The 23,511-nt window shown below is 48.0% G+C and overlaps 1 protein-coding gene across 8 annotated transcripts in view; it reads right to left on the minus strand.

The window, feature by feature from the left end:
• ACACA (acetyl-CoA carboxylase alpha) overlaps positions 1-23,511 on the minus strand; it is a 258,984-nt gene that overhangs the window by 46,544 nt on the left and 188,929 nt on the right. For all 8 annotated transcript variants that reach the window (XM_029082675.2, XM_029082678.2, XM_029082676.2 and 5 more), the window contains 3 exons: positions 9,264-9,407; positions 8,483-8,603; positions 3,854-3,950 (listed from right to left, as the gene is read on the minus strand). In XM_029082675.2, the coding sequence (XP_028938508.1) occupies positions 3,854-3,950; positions 8,483-8,603; positions 9,264-9,407 (362 nt within the window). The remainder of the gene's footprint in view (positions 1-3,853; positions 3,951-8,482; positions 8,604-9,263; positions 9,408-23,511) is intronic.

Below are 23,511 nucleotides of genomic sequence, written 5' to 3' on the forward strand. Positions count from 1 at the left end.
TGCGTGTGGACTCCTTGCGAGAGAGGGGCCGGGCCGGGGACCGAGTCGGACACCATTATCTAGTAACACCCCAATGCTTGGCACGGTGCAGAGTCTTAATCGACGCTAGTGAAAACAATTAAAAGAGGAGAGAGAGCACCCAGAATTGGAGTAAATGAAAAAGCAGGTGAAGGAAGCATCAGGTCGAATCTGTGGTTTCACCCCAAATCTCTCCCACTCTATCAGGATGAAACTGGAATTTCTAAGAAAGATGGCGTGTCCACGAACTTTCCGTGGATAGCGGTACACGTCTGGGCTTTCCACTACAAATTCATTCATTCAATTGTATTTACCGAGCGCTTACTGTCTAAAGAGAACTGTACTAAGTGCTGGAGAGAGGACAATACAACAATAAACAGACACATTCCCTGCCCACAACGACCTCACAGTGATCCCTTGGGGTAAGGGTAGCTTATAGAGGCCGGGAGAGGAGATGAGAAGACCCATCTTCTCTTTTCCAGACCCGCAACTAATCTTCTACCCTATGAGATGCATTACCGTCCCGCTGACGCCAGATTTTTCCCAAATCAGCCAAGAAAGAACAGACGTCCTGCTTTACTGCTATTGGGGTAGTTGGGAGAGGGGACCCCTTCAGATGTGTGTGAATGAGGACCTTGAGGGGTGGGAGGGGAATCGAGAAAGAGTTTCCTCGCCAGCGGGAACAAGATTGGGATGGCGCAGTGTGCTCGGTTTTCGGGAAATGGGACCTAAGTGCCAGAAATACAAGAATATCACCTCACGCAGGCTCAATCACAGGAGAATCTGTGTAAATCTCGGCCACTTCACCTCAGCCCTACTGAAGATTTCCAGCGGAAATCGAAAGGGAGACAGAAGAGAAATTGAGAACCGGCCCCCGGAGCACCAAGCAAGAGTCCCTGCTTCCCGTGACAGGGAGGGAGGAAATCTTCCATTTCAGTGGCCCTCATATCCATTTTTTTTTTTTTTCCAGTTCTTTGGGGACCCCGAGGTGTGATACGGGTTGCTTGTTCCCAAAGGTTATCATCATGACAAATACTCTCAGGAGAGATTCTGGCCATAGCAGTGGCTGCTGGAAGTGTCTTCGGGGCCCTATTGGAGACCAGAGGTGGGACGGGGACGACGACAGGGCGCGTCGAGACCACCCACCCCCTCGCCGCTCGCCTGCACTGAATCATATGCAAAGCACTTCAGATGGTCCCGACGAGCCATGGGTACACGGGAGGGTTTGGAAATATTCCTATTCACGATGATTAACAGTCCGGCTGGAAACTTGTAATTGCAGAAGCCGCCCTAAATCGGTAACTTATAACTTCTATATTAGGGCCCATGTGACCCAATAAAGAACATCTTTATCCGGGTATTACGGTTATTTATTGAACTGGAAAACAGCTCAGAACAACTTCTGTTTTCCATTATACTTCATATAAATTTTATCAGGCTAGCACATGAAGATGCTACATCTTGTTTTATAGTGGGTCCCTGGACAAGGTGCCATGGAATAATAAAAGACAATTTACAACCAATAGCACACGTATTCCAAACATACATACCAAAGATGAGTTTTGGCAGCACTTACAGTAACAATCCCAGAAGAATATATTTGTATTTATTTTTTGAAACGCCACTGCTTTTGAAAGAAGTCAGCACCATTTGGTTTTTTATATTCGTGTGAGGACGTGTGCGTGGAAGGAAGAAACTCGGAGCTCATCAGGTGAAAAGACAGGAAAAAGTCAAACTAAAGCCAGCTGGAAACAGTGACAACTCGAGCCACAGAAACATCCTCTTCCCCATAATTGGTTTGATCTCAATCTCGGGATGAACTCGGTTTTCCCCACACTGATCAAGTGTAGAGAAGCACTACACTTGTAGAGAAGAAGCCTCTCCTAGAGGAAAGAATCCGGGCCTGGGAGTCAGAGGACCTGGGTTCTAATCCCTTCTCCGCCACTTGTCTGCTGTGTGACCTTGGGCAAGTATCTTCACTTCTCTGTGTCTCAGTTATCTCATCTGTAAAATAGGGATTAATACCCTGAGCACTGTGTGGGACAGCAACTCTGTCCAACCCAACTATGTCCCCTGTGTCTACCCCAGCGCTTAGAACAGTGCTCGGCACACTTAACAAATACCAACATTATTAACTACCTTGTACCTATCCCAGTGCTTAGTACAGTGGCTGGCCCATAGCAAGCGCTTAACAATTACCACAAGTATTATCGTTAAGCGTACAGCTTTGTTCTCTGCCGCTTGTGGGGGGGACCTCAGGGTACTGTACAGGGGTCCGCTCTGCTTGGGGGGCGGGAGGTGTCAATCTCAGCAATTCTTCTACTCTTCATTTTTTGAGCAGGGAAACTGAAGCAGAAGTTTAAGTTGCTTTCCCAAGGGGTTGAAAGGGTCAATCCCAGCCTGAAGAAAGGACTCATTCTGCCTGGTGGTTAGCTTACATTTGCATATCTTCCGACTGACTCGGTCTCTGTGTCGGAATATTAATCCGTCAATGGTAACTATTGAGCGCTTACTGTGTGCAGAGCACTGCGCTAAGTACCTGGGAAAGTACACTATAACCGAGTTGCGAATGCGATCCCTATTGCCCTGAAGGAAAATAAAGACACTAGGCAGAGAAACCTGCAGGACGAAGGACGAGCGCTAGACTGTCGAAGGAAATCAGGAAGCCCCATCTAGAATGGGTCGGCTTCAGATGGTGGACAAAGAAAGCCACTGCCTCGGCGGTCGATCTTCCAGAGAAACTGTCTTCTCAGAGATGGTGGCCGCACAGCCAAGATGGCAGCGGGATGGAAGTAATCCATCAGCGGGGTGGAGGTCAGGGTCTCAGAACTGAGCTAAGGGGGTGTCTGGTCAAGAGGCAGGCCCGGGAGCGACAGACACCCTCGCAAAATGTGGTGCACGACGCCAGGCGGAGATGGGGAAGAGGAGAGGCGGCCCACTTTTTCCCCACCTCAGGGCGGCCAGATATCTGAAGCCGCCCCCGCAAGCTTGTACTGATTTTTCTTCAGAGCTTCCGGTTTTGCCATCTGATGGCCCCCCGTCACCGGCAGCATGAGGTGGGCTGACCTGCGGTACTGAGAGACCCACAAAACCGAGAATTACTTTCAAGGCTGGAATCTCAATCTCAAGCCATCGGGGCATGTTGGGGAATCTCAAGCAGGTGCCATTTTCCACAAAGATAAGGAAAAGTGATTGCCCCTGAGAGGAAGGTGAGCTCTAGATGCCGGTCCCCGGGGCAGCATGTCTCTCTGAGGCACAGAACTAGATTAAGATCAGGCTTGGCAGGTGCTAGTTATAGGGAGCACTACAGATTATTCCATGCAGGGCTTGCTGTTGAGTGAAGCTCTCTTTAGAGTGGGTATTAACATTTAATGGAAACTTCAATTTCCCACTTGAAAAATGCAGGTATCCCAGCAACCTATTGCTTCTTGCAGTCACTCCGGTTTTCGCAGAACTTTTTTGCAAGTCAAATTTGATTAGGAGACAATATAGTGCGCTTACTACTTAAATCATCTCAGAGCCACTGAGGGGGTCGGTTCGTGTTTCCAGGCAAAAAGCGCTGGAGCCGCGAATTCACCTACCGCTTACCCTCCCTGTTCCCGGATTTTTAAAAATGGGCTACGTTTTCAAGAGAAGCACACCGCAAACATCTACATCTCACGCCGAGCATCCTTGGTGAACGCCGACCTGGTCAAATGGTCTCACCCCGGGCCACAGGTGAACGCTTTCGGGAAGAAAGAGCCATCGGTAAAGGGCTTGGGTTGAGAGGGGTTGTTTTTTTTTTTCCCCCTCAGAAAAGTTTACCCCCAAAAAAAAAAAGAAAACTCATTCTTACCTGGCTCGACCAACCACTACGGTCTGGGCCCAAGGTTGCATAATCTCCGAGAAGGAGCCGTAGTCAAAAAATCCACTCAGCCACTGGCCTTTCTGGCCTAAAGACGGAGGAGAGAATATGTCAGGGACAGGGGAAGGAGCACAACTGGCTTAAAAACCTTCAGCAAGATGGTCAAGTGAAAACCTGCAGGGTAATTTGGGGGTTATTTTTTATTAAAATAGAAAAAATTACTCAAAATGAGAATACAAGGGAGCATTAGGAGGCTGAGCGTTCATCTGCCTTCAAACATCATCTCCTATTTCATTTGCTAGCTTGTATAAAGACAGTCATTTATCAGCAAAGGCATCATTTATTGTTAAACGATGGGGTTCAGCTAGCAAGAGACGAGTCTGCATGCTTTTAAATAAATAACTTATCTTTTTGCAAGACACCGCAAACATCTGTCAAAAGGCAACCAAGTCATTTAAAGTATTTTCACAATACTTATTTCTAGTTTACAACTCAGCTTAATATTTTTTTATTCTGTTAATTTTTAAAGAATAAAAACCCAAAGACAGCCAATCAATAAGTACAGACAAACCGTTGGTGTCTGAAGACCAGGCACTGAATCTGGGAAAGGAGGGGATAAGATTTCTGGCCGGAAAAAACACGGGATTTATTTACCGCCACTACAGGAAAGGCCCTTCATTTCAGGTTTAAATGTATTTTATCAAGAATCTTGGGCTTTGAAAAAAGGCTAATTCTTTCCCCACCACATTTAAATCCCAATGTCTGGGTGGAAAAAACACAACAAAAAACCGTGAAGAAAAAATACTGAAGAATCTTCCTCTTTCTAGCACTCACTCACTCCAGGCACCCCCGATTCCTATGCTACCTCAGATAACGATCACAACACCGTCTTGGTTTTCGTGCAGTGTTTTTACTTTTCCAAGACTATTTTCCTATATCCTCCCGACATCCCTGGGAGGAGAAGAGAGGTAAGGCTCTATTATTCCCACTTTCCAGATGAGGAAACCGAGGCCCAGAGCCGTGCTTCTTCCACCAGATCAGACTGCTTCCTCCCCGAGGTCACAGGGAGTAAGAGACCAGCTGCCTTATTTGTCACCTCCCGCGGTGTGGGTCTCTGGGGTCACAAAACCGCACAACTTGGAAGTAAATTTGGGGGTCCTGCCCCTGCCACCTATCGAGATATCCCGGACAGGGGGCAGGGCCAAGTGGGAGGTGAGACCAGCTGTTTTTCTTCCTGTTTCCTCAAACACTGCTGCTGAAAACTCCTGAAATGATCGGCACCAAGGGAGGCAGCAAATTAAGTCCCAGGGACCTTGGAGAGCTAGGTTTCCCTTAACACCTCTAAATATCCTATTCACCACCCTTCCAATCAATCACTCAACCAACTGTATTTACTGAGCACTTCCTGTGTTGTGCAGCTATCAATCAATGGTATGTATTGAGCACTGACCGGATGCAGAGCACTCTACTAAGTGTTAGGAAGAGCATAATACAACAGAGTTGGAGGCACGTTCCCTGCCCACAAGGTGCTTTCGGGTCTACGGGGGAGACAGACATCGCTTTCACTGTCCTATTATCCAAAAAGGTGACAGGAGCCGGGGTAAGGGAGAGAGATGGGAGAGTCCAGAAGAGTTCGTTTTGGGTATTTTTGGAGTTTCATTCATTGTCCGTGTCCTGGACACTGATCATTTCTCAGGAAAAATTATGAAAAATACCCAAACCAAAAACAAATCAATGGTATTTACCAAGTGCTTACTGCGAGGAGAGCACTGTACTGAGCGCTTAGAACCGATTTATTATCCACAAAGGTCACGACACTTTGTGAGTCATCTATGTCATTATGCAGCCATGTTCACCACTGAATTCAGTCACGTGCAGGCAAGGTGACAGAAAAGGACCAGGTCCTCTTTCTTTTATTGGCAGAAAACAAATGGCTAACAAATGCATCTTCAGCCTCGGCATTCTTCCAAGCACCTCGGTCGGGTACGTTCTCCTCAATCAATCAATCAGTCATATCTATTGAGCATCTACTACGTGCAGAGCACTGTTACCAAGCGCTTAGGAGAGCACGATATAACGGAGTTGGTAGCCACGCAGAAGGGAGTGGGAGAAGAGGAAATGAGGGCCTAGTCGGGAAGGCCTCTTGGAAGAGATGTGCCTTCAAATAAGACTTTGAGAGTGGGGAGAGTGATCAAACAAGAAACCTTCCATTCGACAGGTAGCCACATTGACCCCACAAGACGCCTGCAAATCACTGTTTCCCAGCTTTTCTCTCGTATCCTGTAACTCTCAGCCATTCTTTTAATTCAAACAAGTCTCTCCACCCCTAAAAACCCAAGTCCAAAACCAATTAAAAGTGGAGATCTGAGCAAGCTAACCTCTGCTGACTTAAACAGGATGGAGAGTGTTTTATCAAGACCAAACTTGTAATTACTGTGTTCTACATTCCCTGCCTCCGTGGCCTTAGTGTAAAATGTGATCATCCATTTCAAAATTATCTCTCTATCGTGAGCCCAGAGCTGATCGTTTAGATTCTGGTCTCGTGTTGGGCGTCAGTTTGAAGAATATCGCGGCACTATCTCCTCTAATAAATGGCTTTAACTTTTCACCTAGGAGATATCTGCTTTAACTTATCACAGGGAATCATCTGCTTTCCTTAACGCTTCCACTAAATTAAAATCTGAAGTCACTCGATTTGGGAGCGGTCTGAGCAGTACATAGACAGCAGGATGAATTACTGTGGAGATGATGAAAAAATATTATCCAAAAAACGGAAAACTTAGTTTATCGCAAATCTCATTTTAGCCCAAGAAACTCATTAATAACGGCCGGGATAATGGCCGCTTAGTTTGGAACTCCCATGCAGACGTCTCATCTGCCGGCCCCTTAAAAGGGCTAGGCCGGAAGGAGTTCATTTCTCGGGAAGGTGTGAATCTCATTACTCCCCATGACCATTAGGGTCCTTTGAAAAGGGTCCTTTTAAGACAGAGGTTGCTTTATGTGCTTTCATTTAATTAAAGAAACAGGACGTTTTGGAACCACTGAAGGAATTTTATCATTGGGAAAATTCTCTTCTAAAACCCTTCTTCCTTCTGGATGGGTGTTGAAACGGCAGTTCGGCTTTGAGGGAGGGAAGGTCCTGCTTTGCGACCTCCGAAGATTCGAAGGCACGTTCAGTTCAGATACTGTTCTTAGAACCCACCTCTGCTCAGTTTATCTGTTCCCTGGGGAATACTACATCAAATTCTGATCTGAGTTAGTCAGAGGTGCTGTGATTTCACCACAACGGAGGACAAGGGAAGAGAGGGAGAGGAAGAGAAGCGGTGGAAGGAGAGGAAAGAGGGAGACCAGGATTATCTTCAAATGAGAAAAATCTAGGGCAAATGATTTCTAGTCCAACAACTACCATGGGGAAGAAAGCAGAGAGAAGATACCTGGGATGGGTTTTCCCTTGCTGACTGTCTGAAACCGACAAACAGAGGAAAGTACGATTTAATAGCCAAATCTGAACAAAAGGCGACCTGCCTGCACCTGGTCACCTCAGAGCAACAGCTGCACAGGTGAGAGGCTCGATAATTTAATTTCCCACCTCCTCACTGGGCGGGGGAGTCTCTGAACTGATCCCGACACTTTCCCTTATCGCAAGCAAAACCATCTTTAAAGCCGGTGAACCTTTTCTAGAGTGTTCAGCCTTCTATTCAGCCTTTAAAGAGACTTACCCAAAGGCACAGAGAAGAACAGATGTCCCCATACAAAAAAAAAAAAAATGACTACAGTGCAGCAAGAAGAGTTTCTTTTCTTCTAGATTGTAAACTCCTCTTGGGCAGAAAACTTCATTTTACTCTCCCCAGTGGTTAGTACATACAGTGCTCTACATCCAGTAAGAACATAATAAATACCACTGATTGACAGAAATATATTCCTTGCCAGGAAGGATTGAAAAGTGGAGGATTTGGAGACTCCCTCCTTGGAGACCACAATTAGTTGGGAATGGGTCTAAGTGAGGCGGCCACGCAATCACCTCCTAGTGGTTTCTTTCCTCTATACATTCTGTGAATATAAAATACTATCCTATATTTGAATCTTCTAAGAATAGTTGTTCCCTAGGTAAACTTAAAAAGAAGCTTGGGTTGACCATCATATACACCTGTTTGCCAAATTAAAGTCAGCACCAGGTATATATTTGCTGCCGGTTAAAATTTGGTGTGGATTCCTTCCACCTAAGGATCTCAGAAGCTTTTTTTCAATGTCGCCTCAATCTTCACTTACATCGGGGGGGGCGAGGAATGCTCACCGCTTCTCCTACTGCTCAGTTTTTAAAATCTCGTTTCATTTACTCAACGCCAGGGTTTCCCAACTCTTGCTAAGGAGGTCTTATCTCGGCTTTTCTTCTTGGATGACCCTGGCTAGCTCGCTAGTTGCTTGACACCACTGCCTTGTTCTCCTTCTTCCCTCATTACCAAGTTACACTGGATTTGCTTTCCTGGTCACACACCGCGCTGCAGGGAGCGGTCCAAAAGTCATTCGGGAGAAAGAAGAAAACAGGCAGGAACCGGACGGCTCGGGTGCCGGCTGAGGTGTGGAGTTGCACGTAAAAGGACGTCAGAAATGTCAACGTACCTGGGTGTGGCCGTCCTGCCAGCATCCAGCGGGGATCATATGGGGCTTTGGTAGGGACAAATTCAATGATTCGGTCTATAGGATCCTTGGAGTTGAGCATAGGAACTGGACTGTATACGTTCTGAAAGGAGATTGGGAGGAAGAGACATAAGAGTTAGTGAGATCTCTCTCAACCTATCCTCTATTGTAAAGCTACAACCCAGGTTGGAGACAAACGGAGCAGAAGCCATACATGGGATTACAACCTCCAAACCCTACAAATCACCCCACAGCATCCCAAACATTTGGTAAACCCGGAGGAGCGCGGAGAGGCTGTTCATTTTCACTCGGTCAACTGACACGAGACTGTGCCTGGCTGCGAACTTTAGCCTTCGACTCAAGGCAGCCTGGGTTTTCCCAGAATACGATTTGAGAGTGTCAACCTGTCTGAGCCGTGGGACTCTGAGACTCCCCGGCAGCAAAGCTTCTGAGGGATATTATATGAAGCCTCACTCGGAGTCCAAGGAACTGCAGTCGGTTGTGTCACCAAAAAAAAAAAAAAAAAAATTGGGTAAGAAAACCATTTAGGAAAAAGGCACTCAATGAAGTCTTCAGGCTAAAAAAAAATAAAATTGGGAGATGTGGGATTTTCAAGCAAAAAGGGTACAAAAGACCAATTTAGAAATGCTCCAGGTGAAAAGGACAATTGGGTTTTGCACGTTTCAAATATGAACTAGATTGACCTGGATGGATAACGGCAGGGACGGTACTTTAGACTCAATGACAAGGCTAAGGCGCTCACCTTCGGCATGTAGGATAGCCAGTGGAGGATGGTCAGAACCCCTTCAAAGTCATCGCACACAGTGCTATGCGTCACCCCATTGTTGTGCATAATCTGGATGCCCCCAAGCTGATTGTTGGAGGTATACACCTCCCGTCCAAGCACCTGAAGAATAGAAAGTCAAGGGATTGGGTTAGGAAGCACGGGATGCTATTTTTACGGTGAATTCTGAGACGAGGGGTGAGATCGACCCAGCTGTTTCTTCCCGTCCTATTCCTTAAAATGGGCCGTAAATTAAAGGAATTATATTAAAAGGTGTCGATTCCTAATTCAGCATAGCATTGGCTGAGATGGGAAGACTTCAAACTTATCATGCACAAGCATAAAGGGAACTGTGCACCTAATTTTTTTCCCTTTTTTTTTTAATAAAAAAAGTCTACCACAAGGATTTCCTGTTCCAAAATGAAGCAGCAGCACAGGATGAGAGAGAGGGAGAGGGAGAAAGGGAGAGAAGGGGGGGAGAGAGAGAGAAATTAGGTCGACCAACCAAAGAACAGGCAACGGGTCCCACCCAAGCGCAGAGTGTAACCCGCAGTGCAAGTGGCCACGCAGAACTGTACTCCCTCAAATCCTCATTGTGGTGACGAGAAAAACAGGGATTTGATTTTTAAGATGAAAACCTGATCGAAAAATTGACAGGGCAGGAAATGGTCACCCCCCGCCCCTCTCATGCTATGGCTCGCCAAATTGAGAAGCGATTGAACGAACAACATTTCCACACGCTAACCCGGGACTCTAAGCTTCTCTTTGTGTGCAGCTTGGCTCTGTGATTTATGCCCGGGTTCTCCCCCTGCTCTGCCTCCCACCCTTCCAGGACCCAGAGGAATTAAGTGCTTCAATCCCCCACATATCCCTGGAGGAAAATAAAGTCTTGTAATGTCAAAGGGCACTAGCGATTGGAAACCACAAAGTTTCTTTAAAAGAAAGAGAAAAAAGAAAAGGGAGAGAATAAAAAAAAAATTGAGAATTTCTTGGGCTTTGGAAATTGTAGGGTTCTTTTTCCCTTGAAGATTGGTTAATAATTTCTTTCAGGGAGGGAGGTTTTCTGACCCGGCAGATGGAAGCAAGGCAGCCTGATCACTGACTATCGTAAGCTGCTGAGTGTGGAGTAATTGCCAGTCATCTGGGGGAGCCCTGGAGAGCTCTAAACAGTTGAACAGAGCTTACTGTATCCCGCTTTTTTTCCCCCTTTTTTCCATCTTTATTTTTTAAAAAATGAAAAATCCTTCCCGTCAGTTGTTTTATTCACTGCCTATTGCCCAGAAAGGGCTACTGAATTGAACAAATGACTGATTCTTCTTTCCTAGCCACCACGTATTTATTTCCATCACCCTCACCCCCAAACTTTGCAAAGCTTCTCTGGAATCTATGGGACACCCCCTCCCCCCCCCCACCGCCGCCCCCAAGTTATTCAATGTGCTCCCCCACAGCAAGAGATATTACAAAACACAAATCACCAAAGCGGGTTGACATTGGTAACCTTAGTTTTTCTTTGGATTAGATTGGGGGCAGAGAGACTCTCAGAAGAGACTTGGAGTGAGCTTCCTCTGCCTTTGAACAACCTTATCCAACGACGTTGTACACAATCTCGACAACAGCTCCTTTAAAGGGCCAAGTAAGTGGCGAATAAGTCCACTGGACTTTCATTCTCCTCTTGACTCTGTCTTTAATCTCAGCCCAGGCACCATGGCTCTTTTCTCATTCTCCTGCTGTCTCTTTCCATTTGCCCTCTCACTGACTGATACACTGATCTCTCGGTCACTCGGCTTTCTGCTCCACTGAGTCCATATTACTAATAACACCTCCGCCACGGCCAGTTTACCTCATGAAGGCAGGAGCACATCATTACAAAATAAACTCATAACTTTGACATTCTAGCAAATACACGCCGTTTGTTATTTTTATGGCTTTAGTATTTCTAACAGGCAGAGGGCATTACATACCTGTTTCATTTATATCTTTAAACACACACGCACACACACAAAACCACACCCACACAACAAAAACCCAAACAATCAAAGCAGCCAGTTGATACCGGAGGAGGAGGCAGTGGCCCTGCCAATCAAGGAAGCCACGCTCTCACCTGGCTCCAATATTCTGAATATAATCTACTGAGAGCCTCCACCCGCAAGTCTGCGAGTATTTTCTTCGATGGAGAAATTCTCCTCCACTTAATCCACGGTGTTTTAAATTATTAAAATAAAATTGGAAAAGCCAAGAGGGAATAACAGGGGGATTCAGTGGATTGCTTCCAGGTTTCTGATCATCCCCCACCCCCCCCCCCCACCCCCGTGGCCCAGAGCAGTAGGAGGAGCATTTTCCCCCATGAAAGTCTGTCCCAATTCTAACGCGACTCCAAACCGAAGGATCGTCAAGGAATACCAAAAGACCCAGCGGATCGGGTCCACATCAGATGGCTATATGAATAAAACTCTTCCCCGTAGACTGAGAAGCTCGCTGTGGGCAGGGATTGCGCCTCCCATCTCTACTGCGCTGTACTTTCCCAAGCGCTTAGTATAATGCTCTGCACATAGTAGTAAGCACTCAATAAATATCATTAATTGATTGCAACCTTCTCCAATTGATTCAATCCTTCTCCAATCTCTTTCCACTTCTTTGTCAGGGGAAGAAGGGGGTCCCAAACTCACGTCCCTAGGTGAGAAGCAGCAAAGGGTAGTGGAGAGAGCACGGGCCGGGGAGTCAGAAGGTCATGGGTTCTAATCCTGGCTCCTCCACTTGCCTGCTGAGTGACCTAGGGCAAGTCACTTCATTTCTCTGGGCCTCGGTTACCTCGTCTGTAAAATGGGGATTGAGACTGTGAGCCTACACGGGACGGGGACTGTGTCCAACCCGATTTGCGTGTACCCACCCAGTGCTTAGTACAACGCCTGGCACGTAGTAAGCACTTAACAAATCCCACATTATTATGTCTAACATGTTCCACACACCCATCACCACCGGTCAGTGAGCAGAAAGATTGGCCGGGTCTGAGTTTTGGAGTCTACTGAAACCGGGGCAGTAGAACCCCAGTTGCTGGGTTCCGATTTGGCAGCTACGAGTTCCAAAAGAGGTTGACTTTCTGGATTTGTGTCTCTCCGACTGAGGTTTGACTGCAACGTGAACTCTCCGCTCAACAGAGAAGCAGCATGGCCTAGTGGATAGAGCACGGGCTGGGGAGTCAGGAGGACCAGGGTTCTAATTCCTGCTCCGCCACTTGTCCGCTGTGTGTGACCTTGGGCAAGGCAGTTCACTTCTTTTGCCTCAGTTACTTCATCTGTAAATTGGGGATTAATATCGTGAGCCCCATATAGGTCGTGGATTCTGACTAACTTGGTTAGCTAGCATCTCACGGTTCAGTGGAAAGAGCCTGGGCTTGGGAGTCAGAGGTGAGGGGTTCTAATCCCGGCTCTGCTACTTGTCAGCTGTGTGACTGTGGGCAAGTCACTTCACTTCTCTGGGCCTCAGTTCCCTCATCTGTAAAATGGGGATTAACTGTGAGCCTCACGTGGGACGACCCGATAACCCTGTATCTCCCCCAGCGCTTAGAACAGTGCTCTGCACATAGTAAGCGTTTAACAAATACCAACATTATTATTATTATTACCTCAGCACATAGGACAGTGCCTGGCACACACTAAGTGCTTAATGAAACCACTAAAAGAAGAAAAAACAAGGAAAGAAACACAGAGCTCTACTACCACAAGCGGTAGAAGGCACCGAGAGTTATCACTTGCCAAAATGATGCGCTACCTGTACACGTCACGTAATTATTAGCGATTGTTGGCATTTACAATAAGTGAAGAAAAGGTCCACCTCCACCGATCCATTTTGGATTACTGTTTGCGCTGAGCCGAGTTCAGTAGAATGAGGGCGCACACAATAGCTCTTGATTTATAGGGGTCACTGCTGACTCAAGCGGTTTTAATGATTTCAGAATACTTGGAGACAAAAGCCTCAGACCAAGGAGACGGTCTCACCCCCGATTCCCTCCGCCTAACTCCGTAATTAAAACCCGGGGACATCTGCGTGGTCACCTGCGATGAGAACGGATGCCATTTTCTCGGCCCACCGCGTAGTCTTTCTCGTAACGCACCCCGTCCCCTTTACGCAGAGGCGACTCAGGTTCGACCCACCCGTTTCCGCCGGCACATTTCATAAACTTTCCCACCTGCACTTCTATCCTCTGACTGATCGAGTTGCTTATCCTGATGTGCTCCATTTCCCTGAGTCATTTTTAAAGTGTTTCCTCGGCATGATGGAGCTGTAAACTATCTCTGTGCAACATACATTCAGATCTCAGAGGAGCCAGATACCAAACGGAAAGGGAGTGTATCGAGAGGCCCACATTTGTCTCTTTCGAAGACTAGCCGGGCAGATGGTGGTTGGCGACGAACTTTGGTTTTGGTCTCCACCGTACGGACCGATGCCGGAGTTGTCCCTGGGAGGATAAAGGGCTCCCAAACCGCACGCCTACTTTCTAGTGCCCTCTTGATCCAAGCTCGAGTCCAACCACTATTTCAGCTATCGTAGTTTCCAAATCAAAATTGGCAACGTGCATGGTTTTTGTCGCTCAGCAGAAAGACACATTGGCTAATCCAATGGGCATACAGAGAAATTTCAAATTTCCACAGCCGCAAAGGGGAAAGTTGCAAACTAACCCGGTCGTATGAACATACGAACGTTTCTGCTACTTATCTAGAGACACTGCAGACAGCTCGGGTTTACCACTGCTGACAGGCAATGAAAATGGTCTAACATACCGCCTGCTCTCTCCCTTAAATCCCGTTTTGGAGATCAAGATAAACACGGTCTTCCTTTTCCCGGTGCTCTAGACGTTTGAGTGAAGTGGCAAAGCACGGTGAGGTTCTGTGCAAATGAAATCACTGAGTGAGCGTCGTATTTACTTCTTGGTGTAATTGTCAGCCGAGGTGCTGGGGTTCCAAGAGGCATTTGCCAAATGGTGCAGTTGCACTTAAATGGCTCATATTTTATCAAGTTCGTGCTAAAATATTTGCTTTTATGCGAAAGTACGCAGGCACGGGAATGCAAGTGAACAAGTGTGGAGACCTGACCGTAGAAGGGATATTGGAAGGAAAGGTGGTTTTTACGGTAGCTTTTTGCGAAGGTGTAAAAACCAATCTTCCTGGGCCCGTCTCTTCATTCCCCGCTTCTCCGAGAGCCCTGCCGCTCCTGCTAAAGTGACGTGACATCTACCCCTTTGGTGGCTGCTTCTGCGGCAGGGGATGTGTCGGTTTGTTGTTGTACTTGAACTCTCCCGAGTGCTCAGTGCAGTGCTCTGCGCACAGCGAGCGCTCAATAAATACGATCGAGCGGACGAATGAATGAAAGCGGTACCTCACAGGGTTTCCTCCTGCCCCCTCCTCCTCTGCGGGGCGTTCTCAGTGCTAAAACGCTCTGTGCAAGGTTTCTATAACTTCATCCTGATGCAGCCATTTCCACACCTCGCCCACGGTCCAGAGGCTTAGGTCACTCTGGGTCCGCTACCCTAAAGACTCTGAACACTTGGTTTAGCCGGGAGAGTGGGAAGAGGGAGATTGAAAAGGAAAGGGAGGATGACACGGAATGAGAGGGAAAAGGAGAGAGGGGGAAACCTCCCCCTCCCCGCCCGCAAAAAAGCTGTAATAGCTCATCCACTCTGCGCTGCTAACGCTCTCCTCCCTGACCTGAGAGGACTACATTTTTAAAAGCTGACAAGTAATTCAATCTCCAATTAACAATTTTAAGTGGGGCAGCACATATCACTGTGTAAATGTTTCTCCAGGAATATGTCCAAGGGTGACAGAGAACTAAATCTCTGAAGGGGTGGAACCGGTGCTCGTGAAACAGCATATATTAGGGACCTCCCAGAAGGGGGACAGCTTGCCGACGCAAGGGTTGGGGTACGCGGGGGAGAGGCCGGAACCTGCGCCCGGTGGAGCGGGAATGAGGCCGCGGCCGGGCGAGGGGAGGCTAACGGAAGCCTCCGGTTGGAGGCAAATAAATAGGGAGGGCATCCGACTTAAATGTCACAGCTGGGATCGAGGCCGCTCGGCTGAGGTTAGACAGAACCCGGCGAGCGGCAATTTTCTAGCCTGAACACGCGTGACGAAGAGGCCGTTCGGCAGAAGCACCGCACCACGGACGGCCGCGGGAGAGGGAGAACGTTTGGGACCCAGGGGTGTCCGGACGCTGGCCGAAAGAAGCCCGGACTGGCCGAGGGCTAGAATTCGGAGTAGCTCCCGGAGGGAACGTCGGGTGGGGAGGAGGTGACGAATATACTGTAATGGAGAAGAACAGAGAAGGAGGACTGATTTTCAGAGTAATGATACACGGGGCAGAACTTGGTTTATGGCCTCATCCTGCCAAATGCATGAGAAAGGCTTTGGCTTCCTTCGATCACCCAGGCTGCCAGAAGAAATCACTCAGCACCAAGACAGATTTAAACTGCCCATTTAGCCAAAGACACCACAGGACTCCTAACACAGTGAATTACAAGAAAAGAAACCACTTCCAAATCTGGAATTAAAAATGCAAAAAATCTCAGCTTTTCAGATACAATCTACGGTGGTTCTCTAGAGCGAGAGCTCAGATGGAAGTGAGATCCATCCAGCATCAGGGTCCCTTGCCCTTTGCCACTGTGGTTGATCTATCGGTGGTATTTATTAAGCGCTTACTGGATCAATCAATGGGATTTATTGGGCGCTTACTCTGTGCAGAGCACTGTACTAAGCACTTGGGAGAGGTCGATATAACGGAGCTGATAGGCACGTTCCCTGCCCACCTCAAGCTTACAGGCTAGAGGGGGAGAATGTATAGCACTGTCTAAATGCTTAGGAAAGTGCGATACAACGGAGTTTGTAGACCCGTAACCCCACCCACAGGGAGCATCTGGTTTAGAGGAGGGCTCAGTACAGTGCCCAGCGCTTACTACAGTAGGTCAGTGTAAAGCACTTGGTGTCCGGCACATAGTAAGTGCTTTACAAACAGCATAATAATAATTATTATTATTACTGTATTGAGTGTGAGATTATCAATCGTTACATAACCGCTTCCTGGAGGAGGGAAAACGTTCCAGAATTCGCCTCAGGTCTCGTTTTGTTTGTTTTTCAATTACACACGAAATTTCAACCACTTCTTCAAGTGGTTGCAGATAACCATTTTTATTGTTGCTAAATATCACCACACTCCTGAAGGTTTAAGAGCTCTGGGTGAAGCTCACCTTTAGAGGTATCAATCTCATTTGCCCTCAGCTGAAAACGGGGTGCCCGGATCCACCTCAGTGATGCAATAAATGAACGGGAGCTTCATACATTTTTCCTACAAAGGGAAACTGCGTTCTTTGGGGAAAGGGAATGGCTGGAATTTATTAAAGCCCTCACCCTAACTCCCTGCTCCCCTCTTACATGGGGACTCAACCCCATTTTCCATTTTCAACCGTTTCGCCAACCACGCATTTAAACCGGTTGGGAAATGAACAAAGCTACCTATCTTCAGGTAGCTGCACTGAAAACTCCATACCTGTAGGGTGAGTTGGTTCGAAACATCCTGAGTCTGGATTAGAAAGGAAATTGAGATCCGTACCGGGCGGTTCTAATGGTCTTTGCTTCCCACGAATAGCGCAGTTAGCGAAATTTGGATTTAAAAAGAAGAAAAAAAGAAACCTGCAATTTCTTCCTTGCCCCCATCTAGTCTATAAGGGGTTGAAGTTCGGATGACACCGAAGACATTATTGAAATAAGGTCCTGGACACGAATCACCCAGAACGATGTGAAACCCGGGCATGGAGAGTCTGGAGTTCAATCTAAGCGGCTCTTGGAGCTTCTCTTCTCATAATTCAGCGCTTCGGACTGTGTGCGTTATCTGATTAGACTGGGTGATAATGGCCACTCTGAAGGAGAAGGGACAGGGACGGGTTTGGAGCCCAGCGCCGGGGACGTGCCTGGGAATGACGAACAGCCGGGAGTTGGGTTTCTAAACAGTCTAGTTTCTCCGGTCTTTATCATATTCACACAGGGGTCTGAACACGGAGCCACTCCTCAGGTTTGTCTTCCTCCTGGAAACAGATTGCAGGCCTTGCATTTCTAATCTCACCAACGTGTGCAGTTCTTGCCCTTTTAATTTATGAGTGTTCGGAGGGGACCTCTCTGACTTGGGAACATATTGGCTCGGTCTAATGCTTGGAGATTATTAAACTCAGAGCTATGTTCCCACTATCAAGTCTACAGATCTTTTATTTAGAAGATATGGTGCTCTAAATGCACAAAGAGCTCCCTGTCACCTTCACATTAAAGCCCCTAGTGCCTGGTAAATGGAATTATATAGCTGTCATCTCCTTTCCCCAAAGTTTTAAGAGTACAATGGGCTCATTTTTTCACACTCCATCCCGGCTTCAGAACTAAGAGACCTACTTTGTATTGATTTAAAGTCTCAGAAATAAATAAACCTGCTTCACCGCTGTGATTCACAACAAATTCATGATACACTATTGCATGATATATTTCAAGCTCCTGCTCTGGCTCTCTTTTTCCTCTGGTGAGTGATGGGGGGAGGTGGGAGGTGGAGGGGAGCTGCAGAGCTGACAGCCTGATGGTTATTGGAGATGGCCGCCGACTGCAAATCCGGGAGCAGACACAGAAGTCGACGGTATTTGGGGGCGGGCGGAGGAGCGCAGAGAGCTAATGAACTAAAGGCCGCGGAGAGGAGCGTCAACCCAACACCGATCCGGGGAGCCGGAGAAAGGGACGGGGCGGCGGCAGGGAAAGGAGGAGAGAACGAAGGGACGCGGGAGGCGGTGTGGCCTGGTGGAAAGAGCGCGGGCCAGGGAGTCGGAGGACCCGGGCTCTAAACCTGGCCTGCTGTGTGACCTTGGGCAAGTCACTTGACTTCCCGGGGTCTCGGCTTCCTCACCAGCAAAATGGGGGCCAGTATACTTGCTCTCGCCTACTTAGAATGGGAGCCCTATGTCTGAGCTGATTATTTGGGATCTACCCCGGTGCTTGGCACATAGTAGGCACTTAAATACCACAATCATTCAGAAGGAGGTAGACTGGGAGGTGGGATCTGTACGCCCTCAATAGAGTATTGCTAATTGCAGAAGAGAGAAGATGATGAAGCTGCCTTGATCAAATCAAAAGTATAGACTGAGAAGTTTTTTGGGTTTTCTTCAGGTGCTCTGTCAATCGCTTAGTATGTGCCAGGCACTGTACTGAGTGCTGGGGCAGATACAAGGAAATCAGGCTGGACACAGTCTCTGTCCCGCATGGGGATCGCGGCCTTAATCCCCATTTTACAGATGAGGTAACTGAGGCACAGACATAAACAAGTTCACCCAGAGCACAAGCGGCAGAGCTGGGATTAGAACCTGGGTCCTTCTGGCTCCCAGGCCCGTGCTCTATCCACTAGATGACCCTGCTTCAATTTACAGTGGGCAGAGCACTGTATCAACCGCTTGGGAGAGTACGACGCCATCAGGTTGGATGGCGTAATCCCTGCCCACAGGGAACTTACATCTATAGGGGCAAAAGAATAACAATAATAATAATGATGGTATTTGGTAAGCACTTACTATGTGCCAAGCACTGTTCTAAGTGCTGGGGTAGATACAAGGAAATCAGGTTGTCCCGCATGGGGCTCACAGTCTTAATCCCCATTTTACAGATGAGGTCACTGAGGCACAGAGAGGTTAAGTGACTTGCCCAAAGTCACACAGCTGACAAATGGAGTCGGGATTAGAACCCACTACCTCTGACTTCCAAGCTGGTCTTAATAATAATAATAGCAATAGTGGTCTTTGTTAAGCACTTACTATGTGCAGAGCACCGTTCTAAGCGCTGGGGGAGATACAGGGTAATCAGGTCGTCCCACGTGAGGCTCACAGTTAATCCCCATTTTACAGATGAGGGCACTGAGGCCCAGAGAAGTGAAGTGACTTGCCCACAGTCACACAGCTGACGAGTGGCAGAGCCGGGAGTCGAACCCGTGACCTCTGACTCCGAAGCCCGGGCTCTTTCCACTGAGCCACGCGGTTTCTCTAAAAGACGATCGCCCAGACCCAAGAGAGGAGTGAAGTGGAAGTAAAAGCAGTTGAAGGTGAAAGGGGTGGAGAGATGCTGCGTGGAGCTGGTGAAGAAGTGAATCCCAGTCGTTAATATCTATCAAGCACCTACTGTGAGCAAAGCCGACGACGGGGCAGAGTCAGCGGGGCCGAGCTGGCAACCGTGGAGACCATTTGGTTCGACAAGCCCTTCCGGGGCGGCTGGTAGAACTTGGACTAGGTGAGCTCCAACTCCAATTTGGAGTTCGGGTTGCCGGACGAGTGCAACCCTGGACCCGCCAGGGAGCTCGTGACTGTAGGCTCGTCGTGGGCAAGGAACCCGTCTTCCAACTCTGATATACTGTCCTCTCGCGACTGCTTAGAACAGCGCCCTGCACACGGAAAGCGTTCGATACACGTGACTGACTGAGCTGAGGAAACTATGGAAAGCCAGTTAACAAACCCAAAGCCAGGACTCTTGGCACTTGGTGGGAGCTCTGCCACCAAGCAGTGAGGCCTAGTGGATAGAGCATGGGCCTAGGAGTGAGAAGGACCTGGGTTCTAATCCCAGCTCCGCCAACTGTCTGGTGGGTGACCTCCAGCATGTCACTTCTCTGGGATTCCGTTCCCTCACCTGTAAAATAATAGTTGTGGCACTTGCTAAGCGCTCACTATGTGCCAGGCACAGGGGTGGATACCAGCAGAGAGGGTTGCACACAGTCCCCGTCCCACGTGGGGCTCACGGTCTCAATCCCCATTTTCCAGATGAGGTAACTGCGGCACCGAGAAGCGAAGTGAATTGCCCGGGGTCAAACGAAAGGCGTGGCCAGGATTAGAACCCATGGCCTCCTGACTCCCGGGCCCGTACTCTATCCACTACGCCAGGCTGCTTCTCGTGGCGAAAGCAAATGGTGAATAAGACTGTGGGGCCCACGAGGGCCATGGATTGGGTCCAACCTGACTGGTTTGAATCTACCCCAGTATTTAGTACAGTGCGTGGGACAGAGTAAGTGTTTAACAAATACCATTACAAAATACGGAAAAAAAAAAACCCCAAAACTCAAACCTCTCCCTCTTCTTTACACTGTGTCCTCTTCGTGGGAAGGGACCGTGCCTGATCGGGGGTCCGCGAACAGTGAGCCCTTAATAAATACGACTGAACGAACGAATGAATCTGATTATACCGATCCTTCTCTACTGATTAGTTCAGTGCGTAAGTACCACAATTACTAGGATTTGTTTTGAATCTTCCCCTGGCGAGGTTCAATAGGTGATACCTCATCGCCCTGCTGTTTGCCTTAAGGGCCAACAATTCTATGCTTCTCTATCATCATGAAGTAAGGTCAGTTATGTCCCTTCGCAAAATTTTTTCTTTATAAAGGCTCCTGATATTTTCAATCTACCTTCACTCCATCCATATTGTTCCACTACGTGACGAGTTCCTCTAAAACCTGGAAGCTCCCTGGGGGGAGGGATCTGGTCTGGCAACTCCGTGGTACTGTCATCTCCCAAGCGCTCAGTAAAGCGCTCTGCACACATTAAGCGCTCGATAAAACCCATTGATGATGGATATTGGAGAAATGAGTTTGAGGTGATGATTGCGCTGATCCTGCACTCTGGGCCGCTTGGGATTTAATGACTTTTGTATCTTTATGAGCACTAACCTACAAGCAGCGTGGCTCAGTGGAAAGAGCCCGGGCTTGGGAGTCAGGGGTCATGGGTTCGAATCCCAGCTCCGCCACTTGTCAGCTGTGTGACTGTGGGCAAGTCACTTCACTTCTCGGTTGCCTCAGTCACCTCATCTGTAAAATGGGGGTTAACTGTGAGCCTCCTGTGGGACAACCCAATTTACCCTGTATCTACCCCAGCGCTTAGAACAGTGCTCTGCACATCGTAAGCGCTTGAAAAAATACCAACATTATTACAAGTGAAAGGATGACTTACGTTAGTTCAGAATGATATCCAAGCATCGAGCACAGCACCTCGCACACAGGAGGAGCTCCAAAAACACTGATGATACCGAGTACAACATACTTTACTGCTCCCCGAAACGTTTTCAAGGGTCTGGCTTCTTTCATGGCTCTTCGGGGCTGAATTTTAATGCTGGGGTTCCTTACGGGCTCTCTCACTTAGTTGAGTGACGGGCCCAGGTCATACAGCGGACAGGAGGAGTAGCCAGGATTAAAACTCATGACCCCCTGGCTCCCAGGCCCGTATTCTATTCACTAGGCCATGTTGCGTCTCATGGTGAAAGCAAATGGTGGATAAGACGGTGAGGCCCACGTGGGACATGGACTGTGTCCAACCCGATTAGTTTGAATCTACCCCAGCGCTCAGTCCAGTGCCCGGAACAGAATAAGTGCTTAACAAATACCATTCAAAAATTAAACTAGCAGTGGCCACTAGTTCACCTTGGAGAGGGAAGTTAGGAGACCTGGGTCCTAGTCTGGGCTCTACCGCTTCCCTTCTGGGTGACCTAAGGCAAGTCACACAACTTTTCTGTGCCTCAGTTTCCTCAGCTGTAAAACGGGGATAAAATACCTGTCTTTCCACCTCGGAAGACTGTGAACCGTAGGCGGGGCGGGTATCGCGTCCGATCTGATTAGCTGGTATATGTACCCCAGCATTTAGTATAATGCCTGACCCATACTAAGTGTTGGGAGAGATCGGCGCTATTTGGTGTCTTTACGCTGCAGAGTCTGTCAGAGACATCCCCCTGGAACAGTTTTACATTGCTATTTGTTTACATACAACTAGCTTTACTGTATTTGAAAATATATTACCTGGGTGCGATTATTTGAATCTTAAGACACATAATAATGTTGGTATTTGTTGAGCGCTTACTATGTGCAGAGCACTGTTCTAAGCGCTGGGGTAAACATAGGGGAATCAGGTTGTCCCACGTGGGGCTCACAGTCTTAATCCCCATTTTACAGATGAGGGAACTGAGGCACAGAGAAGTTAAGTGACTTGCCCACAGTCACACACATCATGCACTTTACTACATTATTTCCTACGGGAAGCCACTACTTTGTCGTTTAGCATCCTCTCGCTTACCACCCTATTTCCACAGAAACAATTAAGAGCATCAACCAAGGTACAGCTCATTTCACCCGAGAACAAAAGAACCTGCAAAATCCCAGGGAAGCGGCCTCTTCCAAAGGCACCTATTCACCCCTTGGGATGGCAACTCCCTGGGAGATGTTTGCGGGGCGGGGAGGGGGAAGGATTAACTAATTCGGATAAGAGATGAGTTCTTTGCCGAGTTCTGAAATGTACCGACTCTCCTTACGTGCACATTGTCATACAAGCCTCTTCGTCTTAAACCCTGCTATCCCCCAAACTCAACAACCCATGCTACTTAGAGGCCGTACATCATCCACAATCTACGGGCAGAAATTCACACTATTCCTAGTCTCCAACCTGAGAATCCCCCTCAGGGGCATGAGGTCGGGGCACGCAAGTTTTGCGGCCCATGACCGACCATAAATCTAAAAATGTAGCGCCAACGCTGTACGATAAAATGCAAATGTTTTACTACCTGAGTTCATCCGGCTTACTTTCCCTGGGCAAGACAACACCGGTTTGCCATCTAATCTCGCATCACACTATTCTAGCCCCGGGCATTTTCTTCCTTCCAATGTTTAAAATCCTATCTTGGGTCCTCGTCTGACATCGAAGCCCACTTTGGAAATACGGCTCCAGGTTACGACAGTCCACCGCAGTGACCGAAATTGCGTACCGGGCACAGAGATGAGATACCGGGAGCCAAAAATCGAACCCCGACAGCCACGGAGATCGATAACGGAGATGATAGCTGTTGCTCTTTCCGATCCTTACTAATTGTGGCACGGTGCTGTTCTTACTGCAAGGCTTATTTTAAAATCCGACGAACAAAACACCACAGCAGCACCTGCGTAGCTCTTGGACCAAGAGAGTCACGGCAGGCAGTTTCCTTAAAGCTACTCTGAAAGACGGGGAGGAATCTTGGAAAAACCTCCGAGACGTAATGCTCGCGAGCGGGGCCTTTTGCAGTCCCCCAGCATGATACGACTGTGTTGAGCTCAGCGGGCAAGAAAGGGTCCCTCATCAAAGGAAGGAAACAGCAAATGAAAACCAAAACGAGAAGGCAGATCCACTAGCCACCTGATTGGCAGAATTCGAAATCCCAGAACC

This window comes from Ornithorhynchus anatinus, chromosome 17 (assembly GCF_004115215.2).
Source record: "Ornithorhynchus anatinus isolate Pmale09 chromosome 17, mOrnAna1.pri.v4, whole genome shotgun sequence".
Classification (NCBI taxonomy): Eukaryota; Metazoa; Chordata; class Mammalia; order Monotremata; family Ornithorhynchidae; genus Ornithorhynchus; species Ornithorhynchus anatinus.